Source organism: Dama dama, chromosome 17 (genome assembly GCF_033118175.1).
Source record: "Dama dama isolate Ldn47 chromosome 17, ASM3311817v1, whole genome shotgun sequence".
Taxonomy (NCBI): Eukaryota; Metazoa; Chordata; class Mammalia; order Artiodactyla; family Cervidae; genus Dama; species Dama dama.
The window spans coordinates 47,713,118-47,731,184 of NC_083697.1; the positions used below are offsets into that span (position 1 = coordinate 47,713,118).

The 18,067-nt window shown below is 40.1% G+C and overlaps 1 protein-coding gene across 2 annotated transcripts in view; it reads left to right on the top strand.

Annotated features, from left to right (window-relative positions):
* LOC133071919 (cytosolic beta-glucosidase) overlaps nucleotides 1-18,067 on the top strand; it is a 124,829-nt gene that overhangs the window by 47,548 nt on the left and 59,214 nt on the right. For both annotated transcript variants that reach the window (XM_061164774.1, XM_061164775.1), the window contains 2 exons: nucleotides 12,057-12,853; nucleotides 13,798-13,921. In XM_061164774.1, the coding sequence (XP_061020757.1) occupies nucleotides 12,057-12,853; nucleotides 13,798-13,921 (921 nt within the window). The remainder of the gene's footprint in view (nucleotides 1-12,056; nucleotides 12,854-13,797; nucleotides 13,922-18,067) is intronic.

The following is an 18,067-nucleotide window of genomic DNA, read 5'->3' on the forward strand; positions in this document are numbered from 1 at the left end:
AGCTTCTAGGTGGACCTGTGTACTTGCTTTCTGTGTAGCGGTGGGGGGAAACCTCTGCGTTGTGAAATGGAAGCCCAGCTTACGGATGCACCACACCATGGCTTTCAAGTCGCTTCCCCCAGATAAGGAACATACAAGTTTAGCAGGCCCATGACTGGATTCTAAAGACATTAGGCCCTGTTTTTAACTGCTCTTGGTTAAAGGTCTCCTTTCTTGGCATCAGCGGCCAGTTTTATTTTTTGACTTTGAACAGGAGATAATTTGTTGCTCAGTTTAAAAATTAACTTGTAATCTCCCACCGTCTTAATCTATCATCTGTACCCCCTCTTTTGTTTGCCACCCTCATAACCTTCAAGGATTAAAAGCTAAGAGTAATCTTTGAGTCTTCTTTTTTCTTTTCTTCTTACATCTAACTTGTTGCCAAATGTGATCCATTCTTCTTATGCCTCTTTAACTTCTTCTCCTTGCCCGCTCCAGTCATCTTCTCTCTCCCTGCCCTGGTTTAGATGTTTATCATCCTCATCAAGGGCTTTTTGATATGCCCTTGACGGATATACCTACACTCACTCTCTTTCTTTGTCCTTTAATCCTTCGTGCAAAATGCCACCACAGCAATTTTCCGAAAGCTTGGCCCAAGACATGCTGGCTTGCATCATCTCCTGCTAAAACAAAGCAACATAAAAGTTTTTTAGTCATCTAAACTCCTTCATATATCATTTCAGGTTTTACCTGACTTAGTCTTGACTCACCTCTGAGGCATTCCAGGCTGAAATTCCCCCATGCATATGGTCTATGCAATTCCTCCACACAATGCCCCAAGCACATAACCCACTACTTATTAAACATGCTATGTAATTTTCCACTTTTGAAGAAAAACTTTTAAGTTCTTCCTCCTGCCTGGAATGGCTTTTTTTTAAAAAAATTCCCAACTATATCTGTGAAATGTTTTGTATACGTTTAAGGTCTAGCACAGGTGGTTCAGATGATAAAGAATCTGCCTGCAGTATGGGAGACCTGGGTTCGATCCCTGAGTAGGGAAGATCCCCTAGAGGCAGGCATGACAGCCCACTCCAATATTCTTGCCTGGAGAATCCCCATGGACAGAGGAGCCTGGTGGGCTACAGTCCATGGAGTTACAAAGAGTCAGACATGACTAAAGGACTAGGCACAGCGCACAGTGCAAGGTCTAGCACAAACGTGTTCTCTTCTTTAGAGTCCCTATTTCAGGACAAAAAATATTTTTTTTTTCTTTAAATTCTCATAGTGCTTTGAGAAACTCTTAGAATATTTCTTACACTCTTCACTCTTGGCATTATTAAATCCCCTGCTTGATTGTGAGCACTTTGTGTTTAATTCAACCTAGGAAATGTATAGTAAGTGTCTACTTTGTGTCAAGGACAGTGCTCCATACTCTTAACAGAAATATGAGAATCCCTGAAACTGTTTACAGGGTAATGGGCAGATATGTCTGCCTTGTTCACCCCTGTGACCTAGTACAGTGCCCTGCAGGGAGGAATTCAGTAAACACTTAACTGAATTAGATCAATAACCATCATAGAGATCACTCTAAGGGTAGTTAGTTAGTTGCACAGTTGTGTCTGACTCTTTGTGATCCCATGGACTATAGCCCACCAGGCTCCTCTGTCCTTGGAATTCTCCAGGCAAGAGTACTGGAGAGGGTTGCCATTGCAGTGGTTGACTTTTATTGAGTGTTTAGTATGTGCCGCTCCCTGTGCCAAGCACTGAATCTGCTTTTGCTGAGTCAATGCTCCTAACAGCCCTGTGAGTGAGGAGGGCTTTCCCTAACAGAGGGAATCATGGTAATCTGGGGTGTAAGGCTGGGCATAAATTTGCCAAGACAGCACATTTAGTTAGAGCTGACTTCAACCTAGTTCTGTCTCACGTCAAAAATGTAAGGTTCCAGAGACATTTACAACATCATGAAACCACTTGTATGCTTGTGCTGGGCTTCCCTGGTGGCCGAGATGGTAAAGAATCTGCCTGCAATGCAGGAGAACTGGGTTCAATCCCTGGGTCAGGACGGTCCCCTGGAGAAGGGAATGGCAACCCACTCTAGTATTCTTGCCTGGAGAATCCCATGGGCAGAGGAACGTGGAAGACTGCAGTCCATGGGGTCGCAAACAGCCGGATACGACTGAGTGCCTAACACACACACACACACACACACACACACACACACACACACACACGCTTTGTGCTACAGCCAGATACGACTGAGTGCCTAACACACACACACACACACACACACACACACACACACACACGCTTTGTGCTACAGCCAGATACGACTGAGTGCCTAACACACACACACACACACACACACACACACACACACACACACACGCTTTGTGCTACAGCCGGATACGACTGAGTGCCTAACACACACACACACACACACACACACACACGCTTTGTGCTACAGCCGGATACGACTGAGTGCCTAACACACACACACACACACACACACACACACACACACACGCTTTGTGCTACAATTCCCTGATAGTAACACGAGGTGGAGGCACTACATTACTAAAACTCATGCTGCTCTTCTAGCCTATGATTCTAGGAGTTTGGAGTTTTTACTGTTTCCATTTGGGGATAAACAACAACACCACCTTGTAATGTAGGTCCATGATTATTTCTCTGAAATTCTAAAATCCAAAAGTTTCTGAATATTGAATCCTTTTTTACTAAGTTTAATTCTAAAACAAAGTAGGCAACAAAAGCTGACCTGAGTTGATGGCAGAGTTTTAATATCATCTCAGTTCATTTTGCTTAGTGAGAATATTTATCTGTTTTACTGCAGAAATATTAAGGGATACTGACCCACCCCCATTGGGGATGCTAAACTTAATATATAGTATTTACTGTGTTTCTTTTCTAAAAATCCTCAACTTCTGAAAACATGGCTGCCAGGATTAAAGGATTATGGACCTGTGGCAATACCTCAACATGTCTAGTTACTTAACACCAACTCCAGATACACAGAAGTTCATGGAGCTCCCTGTAGATTAGACATCCAAGATCAGGGCAGCAGAGAAGGTAGAGAGTGTTGGTGGAAGGGGCTTGGAGTCACTGGGGCCACCCAGACAATGTGAGGGATTCACTGGTGCAATTCTCACATGGGGATCACATTGTCTCAGCCCTGAACTTTTTATGTTTGGCACTAGCTTTTGTAAAGCCAAAGCTGATTAATATTACAGACTTTTCCATGAGCAAGAGGGCACTGGAGGTGCTTCCAGTAGGCAGAATTTCAATAAGTGGTTGCTCATTCTTGTGCAGTGATCTGTTGAAGCAGTTGGAACTGTTTTAACTCAGAAAGGCCATCATTTGTTTTTTCTGTTTAAACATTTTCTCAAAGAGCATGTAAAGAATTAGAGAATCTTTGTCACTGTCCTTTCCAAGAAACTCAAGTTTTTGTATTTGACTTCCTATTTTAAAGCTTGATGAGGGGACATTTGGAAACTTGTAAATAAAATCCCATGTCCCCAAACTGGAAGAATATTTTACAAAGTGTTATTATTACATGGCTTTTCTCTTTCAAATGTCAAGTTTTTGAGGCTTAACAAAAAGAGATTGAGCTGGCAACTGAAATCACATATTTCTGTATTTCTCAACTGTTCAAGTGCGTTTTCATATCTGCCACAAATGTAAGTTTCAAGTGATTAGCAAAAGACCCAATTATTGGAAATAGAAAGGGAAAAGGAAAAGGAATGGTTATGCAGAATTTCTTTCACGCTTTGATTTAAAATATTAGCACACTTAGAGGAATGGTAGTTAAGTAAACTAAAGGAGAATTTATTAATCTCCTACTCTGTATTGGGCAGCGTGGAAGACTGAATAATACCCCCTCAAAGATGTCCGTGTCTTCATTCTTAGAAACTGAATATATTATCTTACATGATAAAAGGGACTTTATAGATGTGCTTAAGTTAAGGATCTTTAGATGGGGAGATTATCCTGGTTTATCTGGATAGATGTCATCACACAGATCCTTAAAAAAGGTAAGTAAGAGGATCACAGTCAGAGAGAGAAGGTATAAGAACTGAGGCAGAGGTCAGACAGGAGACAAGGAGTTTCAGTGCTGGCTCTGATGATGGAGGAAGGGGTCATGAGCCTCTAGAAGCTGGAAGAGGCAAGGAAATGGATTCTCTTTGGGAACTCTCAGAAGGAATGAAGCTCTGCTGACATCTTGATTTTAGCTCAGTGAGAACCATTTTGGACATCTGATGCCTAGAACTGTAAGATAATAACTCGGTGTTGGTTTAAGCCACTAAGTTTGTCGTAATTTGTTACAGCAGCTATAGGAAACTAACACAGAGAGTATGCCAAGATAAATTGGTGGTTGGGCCTAATGAGGAGTGAACCTAGAGAGTTACATGTTTGACACAGGTAGGCACTAGGTCAAAGTTCATTCTTCATTAAGGCATTTACAGTTTGACTAGAAGAATTCCAGTATAGTTATTTTATGAACTGAGACATCATCTTTGAAAGTTTCAGCCGCATGCTCTTTTAAGGGAATTTTCCCATTTCTTTGTTCTATATGACTCTGCTCCGCTCTTGGCCACAGCTGACTGAACGGGGGAAAAACTTATTTCCCTGTGACATATAAATTTTGTAACTTCATTAGAAAGGATAATCCTGTCCAACTGCCTCCCTGTCTCACGGATGTTTGGGATTGAGGAGTTGAAGCCTGATTTGGTGGGTGGTTGACTCTAGGGTTATGAAGTAGTCTTATCAGATAGGATGCCCATTTTGAGACTATAACAAATTGGCTACATAAAGGAAACTAGTTTTTTGAGCAGGAGAGGGACAGAGTAGATGTGTTGAGGGAAGTTAGGGTAGGAGACATTAGTCTTTTCTGAGAGGTTAAGATTTTCTCAGCTTCCAGCTTTAAGTTCCAGTTGTGATTATTTCCTGTCATTTGGTATCTGATATCTCTCTGTCATTTCAAATAATGCTCACTGCATTCCCTATCAGTCAGCCTCCTACCTCTAATGCCACCTTTACATTTGAGTTAATCTGATTGGGCTTGTTTTCCCTATTTCCAAAGACCTTCGACTTAAACATGCTTCATATTTTCAAAGATCAAATAAGAAGGAATGGGTTTAATTAAAACAAAGGTGATGATAGTAACTGTGATAGAAGGCTATGAAAGTTTTAATACTTACAATAATCCTGCCCTAAATATCAAGATGTAGAACAGAGTCCATATGACTTCCTGGGGTTTCAGGCTCCCTAGGTTGGTAACTGATGATCATTTAAAAATACATATTTATGGGGACTTCCCTGGCAATGCAGTGGTTAAGACTTCTGCTCTCAATGCAGAGGGTTCAATTCCTGGTTTGGGAACTAAGAACCTATATGCCATGTGACCAAGAAATAAAAAAATAAAGAAACAAAAATACATATTTATGGATAGAATGAGTTACCCTGAATTGTATGAGTTTGGTAAAGCTAGAGAACTCTGACTATTTGTTCTCAATGCTTAAATACTCCTGAGGTGACACTATTACCATTCCTCTTTTAGAGATGAGGAAATGTGGGTATAGAGAGGCAGTCCTGTGATTTGTCCATGATCCCTTGTCCGAATTGTCTGACTCTGGAGCTCTGCTCTTCAATGCCTCACTCCATTGCATCATGGAAAGGTTTCACTGGAGTACTAAATAAACTGAATAAACTAGAAGTAAAGTTCTGGGATGATAAATATTAAGTATGCAATGCTTTGTGGCTCTGCCATGTTGATGAGTTAGAAAAAGTTTTACTTAAATTTTTAAAATCTTCAATTCAATTGCACATCATCATGTTGTTTGAATTATATTGATTGCCATCATTAATGATTGCATCATGTTAAATGATGCTTATAAATCATTGATTCCTCCAGAAATAAGAAAAACCATGATATTATGAATCAGATCCAAAGTAGGTGATTATTAAGGTTAGGAAAACAGTATCACTCTGGTTTTGGTTCTGAAACATTAGTGTAAGAAGGGGAATGTCACAGTGGGAACAGCTCAGTCTATCATGAGACAGACTGGCTTTAAATGTTGGCTTTGCTCTCTGAAAACATTGTCACTTGAAGTCTGGAGCTCACTTTCTGAATCTCAGTTTTTTCATAGGTTTATTGAGACTAAAAATGCCTACCTCTTGGACTTAGTGCAGGGATTAAACAAAATGTGTGACATCATGTACGTATAGTATGAATACAAAACATGAAAGCTGATACTACTTTTATATTCAAAGCCAGTGGAAGGCATTGACTATGAAAACCTTAACACAGTCCAATATCAAGATGATTCTATCATACAAATCTTTGGATATTCCATTTTACAAAGGAGGAGATATGGGCTTACAGAGGCCCAGAGATGGAATGGTGGAATGATCTTTTACAGAGAGAGGAAAGCTTTATAAACTTTGGTGAGTGTATTAGTATTCCATGACTGCTACAACAAATTATTACAAGCTTACTTGCTTAAAATCGCACAAATTTACTACCTTAGAATTACGTGGGTTAGAAGTCTGACACAGGTCTCTCCAGAATAAAAACCTCTGTGCTTACAGGGCTGCATTTCTTTTACAAAGATCTAAGGGAGACTTTGTTTCTTGGTTCATTCAGGTTGTTAGCAGAATTTAGTTTCTTGTGGTTGTAGGACTGGAGTCTCCTTTTCTTTGATGACTGTGAACTGAGAACCGTTCTCAGCCTCTATAGGCCACCTGCATTCTTCAGCTGCTGGTTCCCTTCTTCCATCTTCAAAACCAGCAATAGTTGGCTGAATCCCTCTCAGGCTGCCTCCTCTTGTGCCTCTTTTTTTCTGTTGTTGCATCTTTTTGACCCACTCTTCTGCCATCCTCTTTCACTTCTAAGGACTCACGTGGCAGAGTGGGTCCACCTGAACAATCTAGAAACATCTTCCCAACTCAGGATCCTTAATCAGAATGATATCTGCAAAGTCCCTTTGAAGTAACACAAGAAGTAAAGTAACATAGTCACATGACCTGTGGATTAAAACTTGGACATCTTCTGAGTGATGTAACTTATTATGTCCACCCAGTGAGTAATGGCATGCAAAAGGGGCTTCCAAATATGGAGTTGCTATGCATGATCCACATGATGTTCATGCTTGCAAAATAAGTGAGCTGTTGTTAAAAATTACCCATTCTTACAGACAGACAGATAACCCATGACCTTGCATAATTTGGCTTCTGCTTCTGCTGCTTACCTCTCACTATTCTTATTCCCCTTCTGCTGAGCTATACATTCTCCTTATTGTGAGCTTTCAGTTACCAGAAAGAGCCATATTGTTCTAAGAGAATGAATTTACAAATAATGGCCATGCCATATATGATGGTAAAACTCTGACCCTCATAAAAAATCCAGGCAGCCAAACCACAATTTCTGTAGCAGTTGACCCAGAAAAGTCAGAATATGGTCAACAACTGCCCCTTCTTTGTTTTTGCTCCTCTGTCCTCTTCTCTGAACTTAGGACCAATCAGAAAAAGGCAAATTTGCCCCCCAACCCAATTGACCAAGAGGCCCCGGTTCCATTTAGCCCACGTCCAGCCTCCCTGTGCCAACAGCTTTCAATCAGAAGGTACCTGGATCCTCCCCTCGTTGTTTTTATTGTGAAACTTTCCTGCCTCCCTGATGGCCTTTGAGTATCTGCCAGATGCTAGTGATAATGGCTGGCTCCTTGCTGCAAACTTGGAATAAGCAGACTGTTCACATTTGGGAGGTCTTTGTTTATTTCCATTCTTCTTTTGGCCTTTTGCACATTTGTTTCCTTTTTTTCTCTTCCTGGGTCTCTCCTCCTTGCCTTATGTGGGTCATTTGTATCCATCTTTTAAGGATCAGTTTAGATGTCACTCATCACAACAATAACAATAATAATCATTATTAGAATCATAGTTAACTGTGCCAAGAACTGTTCTAAGCATGTTCAATTTATCAGCTCATTAAACTCTCAGAACAATTATTGAAATAGGTTTCTATTATTGCCTACATTTTACAGACAAGAAAAGATAACCCGGAGAGATAAAGTAACTCTCCTGAGGTAACTGAACTAGTAGGTGAAGGTTTTGGGATAGAACTTAGGTAACCTGTCACCATAGTTCACTTTTGAGACCATGCTGCTACTCTGCTTTCAGAGTAGATTTTCATATGCCCTCATTTTGGGATGGGGACTTACCTTTAATAATAATACTGTATGATAATTATTTGTGAATTTATTTGTAGTCCCTACTAACATTTAAGGGGCTTCCCTGGTGGCTCAGTGAGTGAAGAATCTCCCTGCAATGCAGAAGGCACAGGAGATGCAGGTTTTATCCCTGGGTTGGGAAGATCCCTGGAGAAGCAAATGGCAACCCACTCCCGTATTCTTGCCTGGGAAATCCCACAGAGAAAAGGAGCCTTGGCAGGCTACAGTCCAAAGAGTCATAAAGGGTCGGGCACTACTGAGCAACTAAGCATGCCTGGTTACTATTATAATTAAAGTTTTCTTAGTACAAGGAGAGTGTTTATAATGTTTGTAATCAAGCATAGAGTAGTGTCTCTCTAAATGCATATTTGAGGAATGAACAAATTAATGATTGAATAAATGAAATGTACACAAATGTCTCAATTATTATGTAAAATTGGAAGGTAATAACCTTAAAAAGAGATAAAGGGACCCTGCTTCTATGCAAACTTTGAATGCAGCACAAGTCTGCATATGAATTTACAATTATTATTCAGGAAATCATCTCTTAAAGCAGGAATGCCTCTCTCCTCTTTGCTTTGTTTCTTTCCAAACTCTTATTTTTTTTAATTAAAAGTTTTTTTAAATTGTTTTAAGTATTTACTGGAGTGTAAGTGTGAAAGCATTAGTTGCTCAGTCGTGTGTGACTCTTTGTGACCCCATGGACTGTAGCCCAACAGGCTCCTCTGTCCATTGGTATTCTCCAGGCAAGTATGCGGGAGTAGGTAGCCTTCTCCAGGGGGTCTTCGCAACCCAGTCATTGAACCTGAATCTCCTGCATTGCAGGCACAGTCATCAGGAAACAGTTGCCTTGCAATGCTTTCTTGGTTTGAACTGTGCAGGAAGGTGAATCAGCTATACGTATACATATATCTCCTCTTTTCCCCTCCATACTCTTCGACATAATCATGTGCTGTGCTGTGCTTAGTCACTCAGTCATGTCTGACTCTTTGTGACCCCGTGGACTGTAGCCACCAGTCTCTGTGCATGGAATTCTCCAGGCAAGAATATTGGAGTGGGTTGCCATTCTCTTCTCCAGGGGATCCTCCCAACCCAAGGATCGAACCTGGATGTCCTGCATTGCAGCCAGATTCCTTACCATCTGAGCCAACAGGGAAGCCCAGGTATTCCTATGGATTATGTCAGGAATTTAGAGCAAACTCTCCAGTGGAAAGTTCTTTAATGTGTCAAGTCCCTAGCTTTCTGTCTTTGTAACTCACACCCTGGGACTGATGCTCACATCACTGTCCATGCTCAGTGAGTCTCTTTTCTTAGACTGGTAAGACTGACCTGTCTGGAGAAGCACTAAGGCAGTCATTGTGTTCAACTTCTTGACTTTATGTTGAATATTGTTGAAATCTATTCATTCACTCAAGAGCTATTTATTGGGTCTCTACTAGGTTTCTGCTATTGTCCCAGGATTTGGGGGACCCAGAGGTAAATTAGGCAAGGCTCATGACCTAACCAAAGCAGAAGATATTAAGAAGAGGTGGCAAGAATACACAGAAGAACTATACAAAAAAGATTTTAATGACCCAGATAATGATGGGTCATATGATCACACAATAGTGTGACCACTCACCTAGAGCCAGACATCTTGGAGTGCTAAGTCAAGTGGGCCTTAGGAAGCATCACTACCAACAAAGCTAGTGGAGGAGATGGAATTCCAGCCGAGCTATTTAAAATCCTAAAAAATGATGCTGTTAAAGTGCTGTACTCAATAGGCCAGCAAATTTGGAAAACATAGCAGTGGCCACAGGACTGGGAAAGGTGTTTTTATTCCAGCCCCAAAGAAAGGCAATGCCAAAGAATGTTTGAAATATCACACAATTGCACTCATTTCACATGGTAGCAAAGTAATGCTCAAAAATTTTCCAAGCTAGGCTTCAATAAGTGTGTGAACTGAGAATTTCCAGATGTTCAAGCTGGATTTAGAAAAGGTAGAGGGACCAGATATCAAATTGCCAACATCTGTTGGATCATTGAAAAAGCAAGAGAGTTCCAGAAAAACATCTACTTTTGCTTCGTTGACTATGCTAAAGCCTTTGACTATGTGGATCACAACAAACTGTGGAATGCCAGACCACCTTACCTGTTTCCTGAGAAACCTGTATGCAGATCAAGAAACAACAGTTAGAACAGTACATGGAACAATGGCCTGGTTCAAAATTGGGAAAGGAGTATGTCAAGGCTGTTTATTGTAACCCTACTTATTTAACTTTAATGCAGAGTACATCGTGTGAAATGCTGGGCTGCGTAAAGCACAAGCCAGAATCAAGATTGCTGGGAGAAGTATCAATAACCTTAGATATGCAGATGACACTGCTTTTATGGCAGAAAGCTAAGAGGAACTAAAGAGCCTCTTGATGAAAGTGAAAGAGAAGAGGAGAAAGCTAGTTTAAAACTCAACATTCAAAAAATGAAGATCACAGCATCTGGTCCTATTGCTTCATGGCAAATAGATGGGGAAACAATGGAAACAGTGACAGACTTTATTTTTTTGGGCTCCAAAATAACTGCAGATGGTGACTGCAGTCATGAAATTAAAAGATGCTTGCTCCTTGGAAGAAAAACTATGACCAACCTAGACAGCGTATTAAAAAGCAGAGACATCACTTTGCCGACTAAGGCTCATCTAGTCAAAACTATGGCTTTTCCAGTAGTCATGTATGGATGTGAGAGTTGGACCATAAAGAAGGTTGAGTACCACTGAAGAATTGATGCTTTCAAACAGTGGTGTTGGAGAAGACTCTTGAGAGTCCCTTGTACTGCAAGGAGATCAAACCAGTCAATCCTAAAGGAAATCAATCCTGAATATTCATTTTAAGGAGTGAGACTGGAGCTGAAGCCCCAATACTTTGGCCACCTGATGCAAAGAGCTGACTCATTCGAATAGACTCTGATGCTGGGAAAGATTGAAGGTAGAAGGAGAAGGGGATGACGGAGGATGAGATGGTTGGATGGTATCACAGACTTGATGGACAAGAGTTTGAGCAAGCTCCAGGAGATGGTGAAGGACATGGAAGCCTGGCGTGCTGCAGTCCATGTGGTGGCAAAGAGTTGGACACGACTGAGCAACTGAACAACAACAATAACAACAATTCTAGTGGAATTGAGTGACAAGTCGAACATGCAAACAAGCAAAGAAAATAATTTTTTTAAAAATATGAACATGTAAATTTAAAATTTTAATTGAAGTATAATTGAGTTACAATGCAATGTTAGTTTCAGATGTATGGCAAAGTGATTCAGTTACATATACATATATATGTATATTATATATATGTGTTATATATATTTATAAGAATATATATATGTGTGTTATATATATATATATAAGAATATATATATTCTTTTTCATACTCTTTTTCCTTAGAGACTATTGTTCCCTGGACTATACAGTAGGTCCTTTTTGGTTATCTATTTTATATAGAGTAGTATGTATATGTTAATCCCAAACTCCAAATTTATCCCCCCACCCAACAAATAAAATAATTAAAAAAAAATAATTTCAGTAAGTGTCCCATTGGCACAAAGTGATAGCAACCTGTCCAAATGAATCCCTTTCAGAATGTAATAGCTTCCATAATTGTGTCACCCCATCACATTCTCTTGTCTCTGATCAGCCAGTCTTCCTTGGACTTCATGTTTCCTTCCAAATGGTAGGAAGTTATAAACCTTATTTTGGATTAAAGTTTTTTAGGAAATTATTATTCCCGATCCTCTCCCAATCCTTATTTATTGTCAGCATAATGAAGATGACTTTTCTTCTCACAATTTCTTTTATTTTTCTTCTAGGAATTGACTATTATAACAAGATCATTGATGATTTGTTAACAAATGGGGTCACACCCATCGTGACCCTCTACCACTTTGATTTGCCTCAGGCCTTGGAAGACCAAGGAGGTTGGCTCTCAGAGGCGATCATCGAATCCTTCGACAAATATGCTCGGTTTTGCTTCAGTACATTTGGGGATCGAGTCAAGCAGTGGATCACCATAAATGAGCCTAATATTTTTGCCGTGATGGCATATGAATTTGGTGTATTTCCTCCTGGTGTGCCTCACGTTGGAACTAAAGCTTATCAGGCAGCTCATAATTTGATTAAAGCGCATGCCAGATCCTGGCACAGCTATGACTCCTTATTCCGAAAAGAGCAGAAGGGCATGGTATCGCTATCAGTTTTTGCTGGCTGGGTGGAACCAGCAGACCCCTCCTCAGTGTCTGACCAGGAAGCAGTTAAAAGGGCCATGGCATTCCAGTTGGACTTCTTTGCTAAACCCATATTTATTGATGGCGATTATCCTGAAGTTGTCAAGTCTCAGGTTGCCCTCATGAGTAAAAAGCAGGGCTACTCATCGTCACGGCTTCCAGAATTTACAGGAGAAGAGAAGAGGATGATCAAAGGCACTGCTGATTTCTTTGCTGTGCAGTATTACACAACTCGCTTAGTCAAGAACCAGGAGAACAAGAAAGGAGAGCTGGGCTTACTCCAGGATGTGGAGGTTGAAGTTTTTCCAGACCCATCTTGGAGAAGTTTGAATTGGGTCTGTGTGGTGCCGTGGGGAATACGTAAGCTACTGAAATACATTAAGGTAAATGCAGTATTTGTTTGCATCCATGTGTACCCAAACCTGGAAAGATGGGAAGATGGGCATGTATCTATGTGTATAAAGACCTGAAAAATGAATGCTTTAGGCAACAGCATATACATTTGTTGGCCTGGGAAGAGGTGATTAGGGTTTAAGTCAATGAAGGATAATTAGCTGATAGTAGTGTTAGTTGCTCAGTTGTGTCCAACTCTGTGACCCCATGGACTGTAGCCTGCCGGGCTCCTCTGTCCATGGGATTCTCCAGGCAAGAATACTGGAGTGGGGTTGCCATTCCCTTCTCCAGGGCTTCTTCCTCAGCCAGGGATCAAACCTGGGTCTCCTGCATTACAGGCAGATTCTTTACCATCTGAGCCACCAGGGATAAAGGGCTTCAAAGCCATGATTAAACTTAGGATTTGCTGTTAAATTCAGTTGTAGCTACAGTAGTACCTTGGACATGTTTTTCAGGCTGGGGTCACAATTGAGTTACTAAAAGGCATAATAGGGGTTTGAAATAGCTGGATCCTTTTTGGGTCTCTGTTACACTGGATGGCATCTAGGTAGCTGAAATGAAAGTTTTAAGTTATCAGTGTTTTAGGATTCCTGCTATTGGGAGGATAGAGAATATAGCTGCTGGGGAGAGGGGGACTAAGGGGTTAAGGAGCAATGACAATCAGCAGATGCTGATGGAAGAAAGATATTTCTGTCTTCTCATTATAACAAGAGTCATTTGACTGTCTTCATGGATATTTGCACAGTTTTTCTTTTCCATTGTTAGTTATAAAAGGTCAGTGCGCGGAAAATTAAGTTAATAGGGTCAGTGCAATTTGATGAAAACTAGTTTTGGGGTTGTAGCTTAGAGAAGATAGAGGGTAATGCACCTGATTTTATGAGATTTTTTTTTTTACACATCTGTTTGGAATAAAACTTCTGCTTTCTCGTTCCAGGATACGTATAATAACCCTGTAATTTACATCACTGAGAATGGGTTTCCCCAGGGTGACCCCACATCCTTTGATGACACTCAGCGCTGGGAGTATTTCAGACAGACATTTCAGGAACTGTTCAAAGGTACCATTTGAAATGATGAAAGATCAATTGTGCAAACTTAATATGATTTTCCCATGTGCCTATTTGCATTCAGCAAAGACCAATGATGTTGAAAGCTGAAATTCATGTAAATCAGTGTAAAGCTATGTAATTAACAGAGGGGGAAGAAAAAAGTATTTAGGAAAGAGGAAGTTGAGAATTTTGGCCTAGCTTCAACCTGCTGAAATTTAATCAAGTAAAAAGCGACAGTCTTCAGCTTTTTGTGACTCCTGGGTGAAGGTGACGTGAGAAGGCGTGGTGGCTGTTGGGGAGAGAGCCTTAGTTATTACACATAGATCAGCGCTGACCAACTAGAGCCTGCTTATTGGCATAGTTTAATATCCTAACTATCAAGAAATGAATTGGCAGAATTCTTAAAGGACCAAAATCAAGCATTTGTGTAATAAACTTTCAAGTGGTATGTGTCTTCAATCAATGCATATTTCATTTAAAGTGTAACCAAACAGCAGACATTTCTTTTTGCCATATAGAATCTGTGAATTTTATTTCAAGACAATATTGTTATTCTGGTAACTCCTTTTACCCAATGGAATTCTTTTCATATTTGAAAACAAATGTGAAGGAATAATCTTTAACTGGTAACACACATTTCTGCCTTAGTTAATTTCTCCCTTTTAGCTTCCACTTGGAACACTGTTGCTTCATAAATTTAATTTCTCCTCCCTATAAAGAAATCATATCATAGCAACAAAATTCAATGAAAATGAGACTTTCAATTTCCTTTTTTTTTTAAACCATGATAGGCAGTTATTTCTCCTCACTCTGTTTGAGAGGTCCTGGAATTATTCTTTCCAAACTAAATCAGTAATACACTGGAATCAGTGAGAAGGAATTCTGGAAAGTGACACAAAGTGGTTTCTTTCCAAAACCTCAAATATATTGACTCAATTCCTCACCCAGCCCTGGGGTTTATTGACAGAGGGCAATTGGATTTCTACAATTTTACACAAGCAAAATCATTCTTTTGTGTTACAAAAAAGATTCATCCTCTGTGTGGGAATTCACCTTCTGATAAGAAAAGGAAATCTCTAGTTTTCTGAGATTCTTCCCCACTTCTCCCTATAAATGACCCTGCTGCTGCTATTTAATCATTAAGTGATGTCTGACTCTTTGCGACCCCATGGACTATAGCGCGCCAAGTTCCTCTGTTCATGGGATTTCCCAGGCAAGAATACTGGAGTGGGTTATAAATGACCCTGCTCATAGCTAATACACCAATGTTCCCAACTTCACCTCAAGAGACAAGTAGGCTAGTTATGATCATCAGATTTATGGATGCCCTAGGGACGACAAAGGACTTGTTCAACACTGTTCTGTGTATTTTAGGGAAAAAAGAGAAAAAGTAGAAATTGTCTTTCTTCATTCCCATCTTGGTGCTCTGTTTAGTGCTAACACATAAGGACATTTCTTTGTTCTCTGAAGTCATTTTTAGTTGTTTCTACAGTGCCTTAGATCTTTAACACTAAAAACTCACCGGTGGACCCTCAAACTAAGATAACTTAAAGACAGAACAGTAACTGAAGGCAAGAGAAGAAAATGTGAGAAGATTTGGGTTTGTGAGGGATAGGAGAGAAGATAAGGTTAGGAACAAAATCCTGCTTTCGAACTTATTGAATTCCTATTGTATTGTTGAATTAATGGAAAAAGTGTGAACCTAAACTGTTAATTATTCACAGCATCTACATTCTCTTCTGATTCTTAACATTATGATTTCAATTATTTGCAAGTAACAAATAATATTGTATTTTTTGAAAATGTAGTTTTTCAAAATGTGTAGAAATCTACACATTGACCAAAAACACTATATTAAGTGTATCTATTCTGGATTGGATATAGTGATAGCTATTTTCATATGTTGTTGTAGTGAACACCAGTTCTCTCTTCTGCAGTGAAACTCTTTTCCAATAACTAGTCCCTTTTCTTTCTAGAAAATACCCACCTTGCCCCTGTTCTTAGACTTACCACAGGGATAGCTATGTAAGCAGAATAAATGACTGCTCTTTGTCAACAGATAATTGATTGATCTAGATGTAGGCACATGGCGTGAGGTGGATCAATCCCAATTCTTCCCTGGGATTTAGAAATTTGGACCAATCAGTTTGCTTGTCTCATAGCATGGATTGACAAGGTGATGTAACTTTGTGGGCTATTGGTGGCTGTGCTTTTCCATGTAAAGCTTAGGGGTAGTGAGAAGGTGGGTGGGGAACAGCTACCAGCACACCCAGGGAAATGGAGACAAGAAGCCAGGGAGAGATCAGGGGGACAGTTGTGCTTCTAATTCCAGTTTTTCTCAGACTCAGCTGCAAACATGTTTTTGAGAGACATTACTTTTACTTAAGTGCTCCTTCTGGTTCACCTGATTCTGATTGGATTTCTATCACTTGGAACAAAAAGGGTCTTAATTGATGCCATCACATTATTTTATTTTCAAGACAGTGAGATGAGGTCATTGCTCCTATCTTACAGATGAGAAAACTGAGTTTCAAAGAGGCTAAGTCATTTGCTTGAGATCAAAAAGTTATAAGTAATATTTGCTGGAACAAGGCAGAATGTGTAAAGTATTGTTATTACTGCCACTACTTTGGTGTTTGATAGGATTTGAGTCCAGGGCTTTCTGACTGAGAGCACTTGCTTTTCCCACCACACTTCTAGAAACTTTGCCTCACCATTGGGTGCCCTGGGCTTGCGTAAATTCTTTGAGTGTTTCAAGCTGCCTTGGCAGGAGCCAGCAGGTCCTATGACCTTGGACAGAGCTCAGATGCCCCATATCCTGCCTCTCATCAGAGGAAGGGAGCTGAAGCAACTGATCAATTTCCTGAGACTCCTCCAAGGTAATGCTGATGATCTTGACTGGTGAGCACTTTACTGGGAAGAACCACCCTGTGAGCGATTAAAAGCAATAACAAGCCGAGGAAGGTATTTGTGGGAAGCACGGCAGGTGAGAGGCCGCCAGAACCCAGGGAGTCAGATGGATGATGGCTTTGTGATTCTCAGGAACAAAGCCTTCCCTCCCACATCATGCATATGGACAGGCACATAATGACACTGTAGTTGGATCAATGGCGTCTGCCTGAAGGCCTTACTAATCTCCTCAGGTAAAATCCCACAGCAATTAATTGAGCTGTAAAAAGAAAGCTAATGTTTCTATTTCCTTATGAGAAAAGGAGAAAAAAAAAAAAAAAAAGAGGAAAATGTCATTTCAGGAAAAAAAAGGGAGAAATCAGCGAATGCCTTTTTAATCACTGCATTATTTGAATGCCTTTAAACAGGTTTTGTTTTAATTAATGTAGATATGGATAAGAGAAAAGCAACACAGTGGAGACACAAGAACTTGAAATAATATATAACTGGGCTTGTATTCCAGCTCCAGTTATTCAACTAAGGACACATGATTCAACCTCCCAAACTCACAGTTTGTTCCTCTATAAAAATGGGGTAATGCTTTCCCTGGCAGAGTTGTAAAAATTTCATTTAATAAGCTATTGTGCTAAACACCCCAAGCAATTGCCTGGCACATAGTAAGCCCTCAACCAATGGTAATAACTATTATCATTGCCAAATGTGCACTTTTAAGAATATATCTATCACCTCAAGTTATTTTCCTTATTATTTAAAAAATAGAATCCCAGGACATTAAAAAAAAATTTCTATCCCCCTTCATGTCTCTAAGTTATGACAGAACGTCCCCTGCCGTGTCTGCAATTTTTCCATCATTTTTTTCTGGGAAACTTCCTAATGAATGCTGGTAGCATTGGCCCTCTGGCTATTTACGATTGAATCCTATGGAGGACCTAGCAGCCAGGACTTCCCTCCATTCATTACTTCATTTGGAGAGGTTGCCACATTAAGTGAAATATCAAATAATTGGCAGCAGAAACAACTATCAAATAACTGGGTAGCTGGAATTGTTCGGTCACAGGGATTTTTGTAAATACTCAAGAAGCAGTGATTTTCTCACATGATTTGAATCTTTATTATATTCCTAAAATTTACACCAGTCTTGGCTGCTTTGGTGCCAGCAGGCAAGTTTGTCTATATATTGTGGTTGTTCAGTTACTCAGTTGTGTCTTTGTGACCCCATGGACTGCAGCACGCCAGCCTTCCATG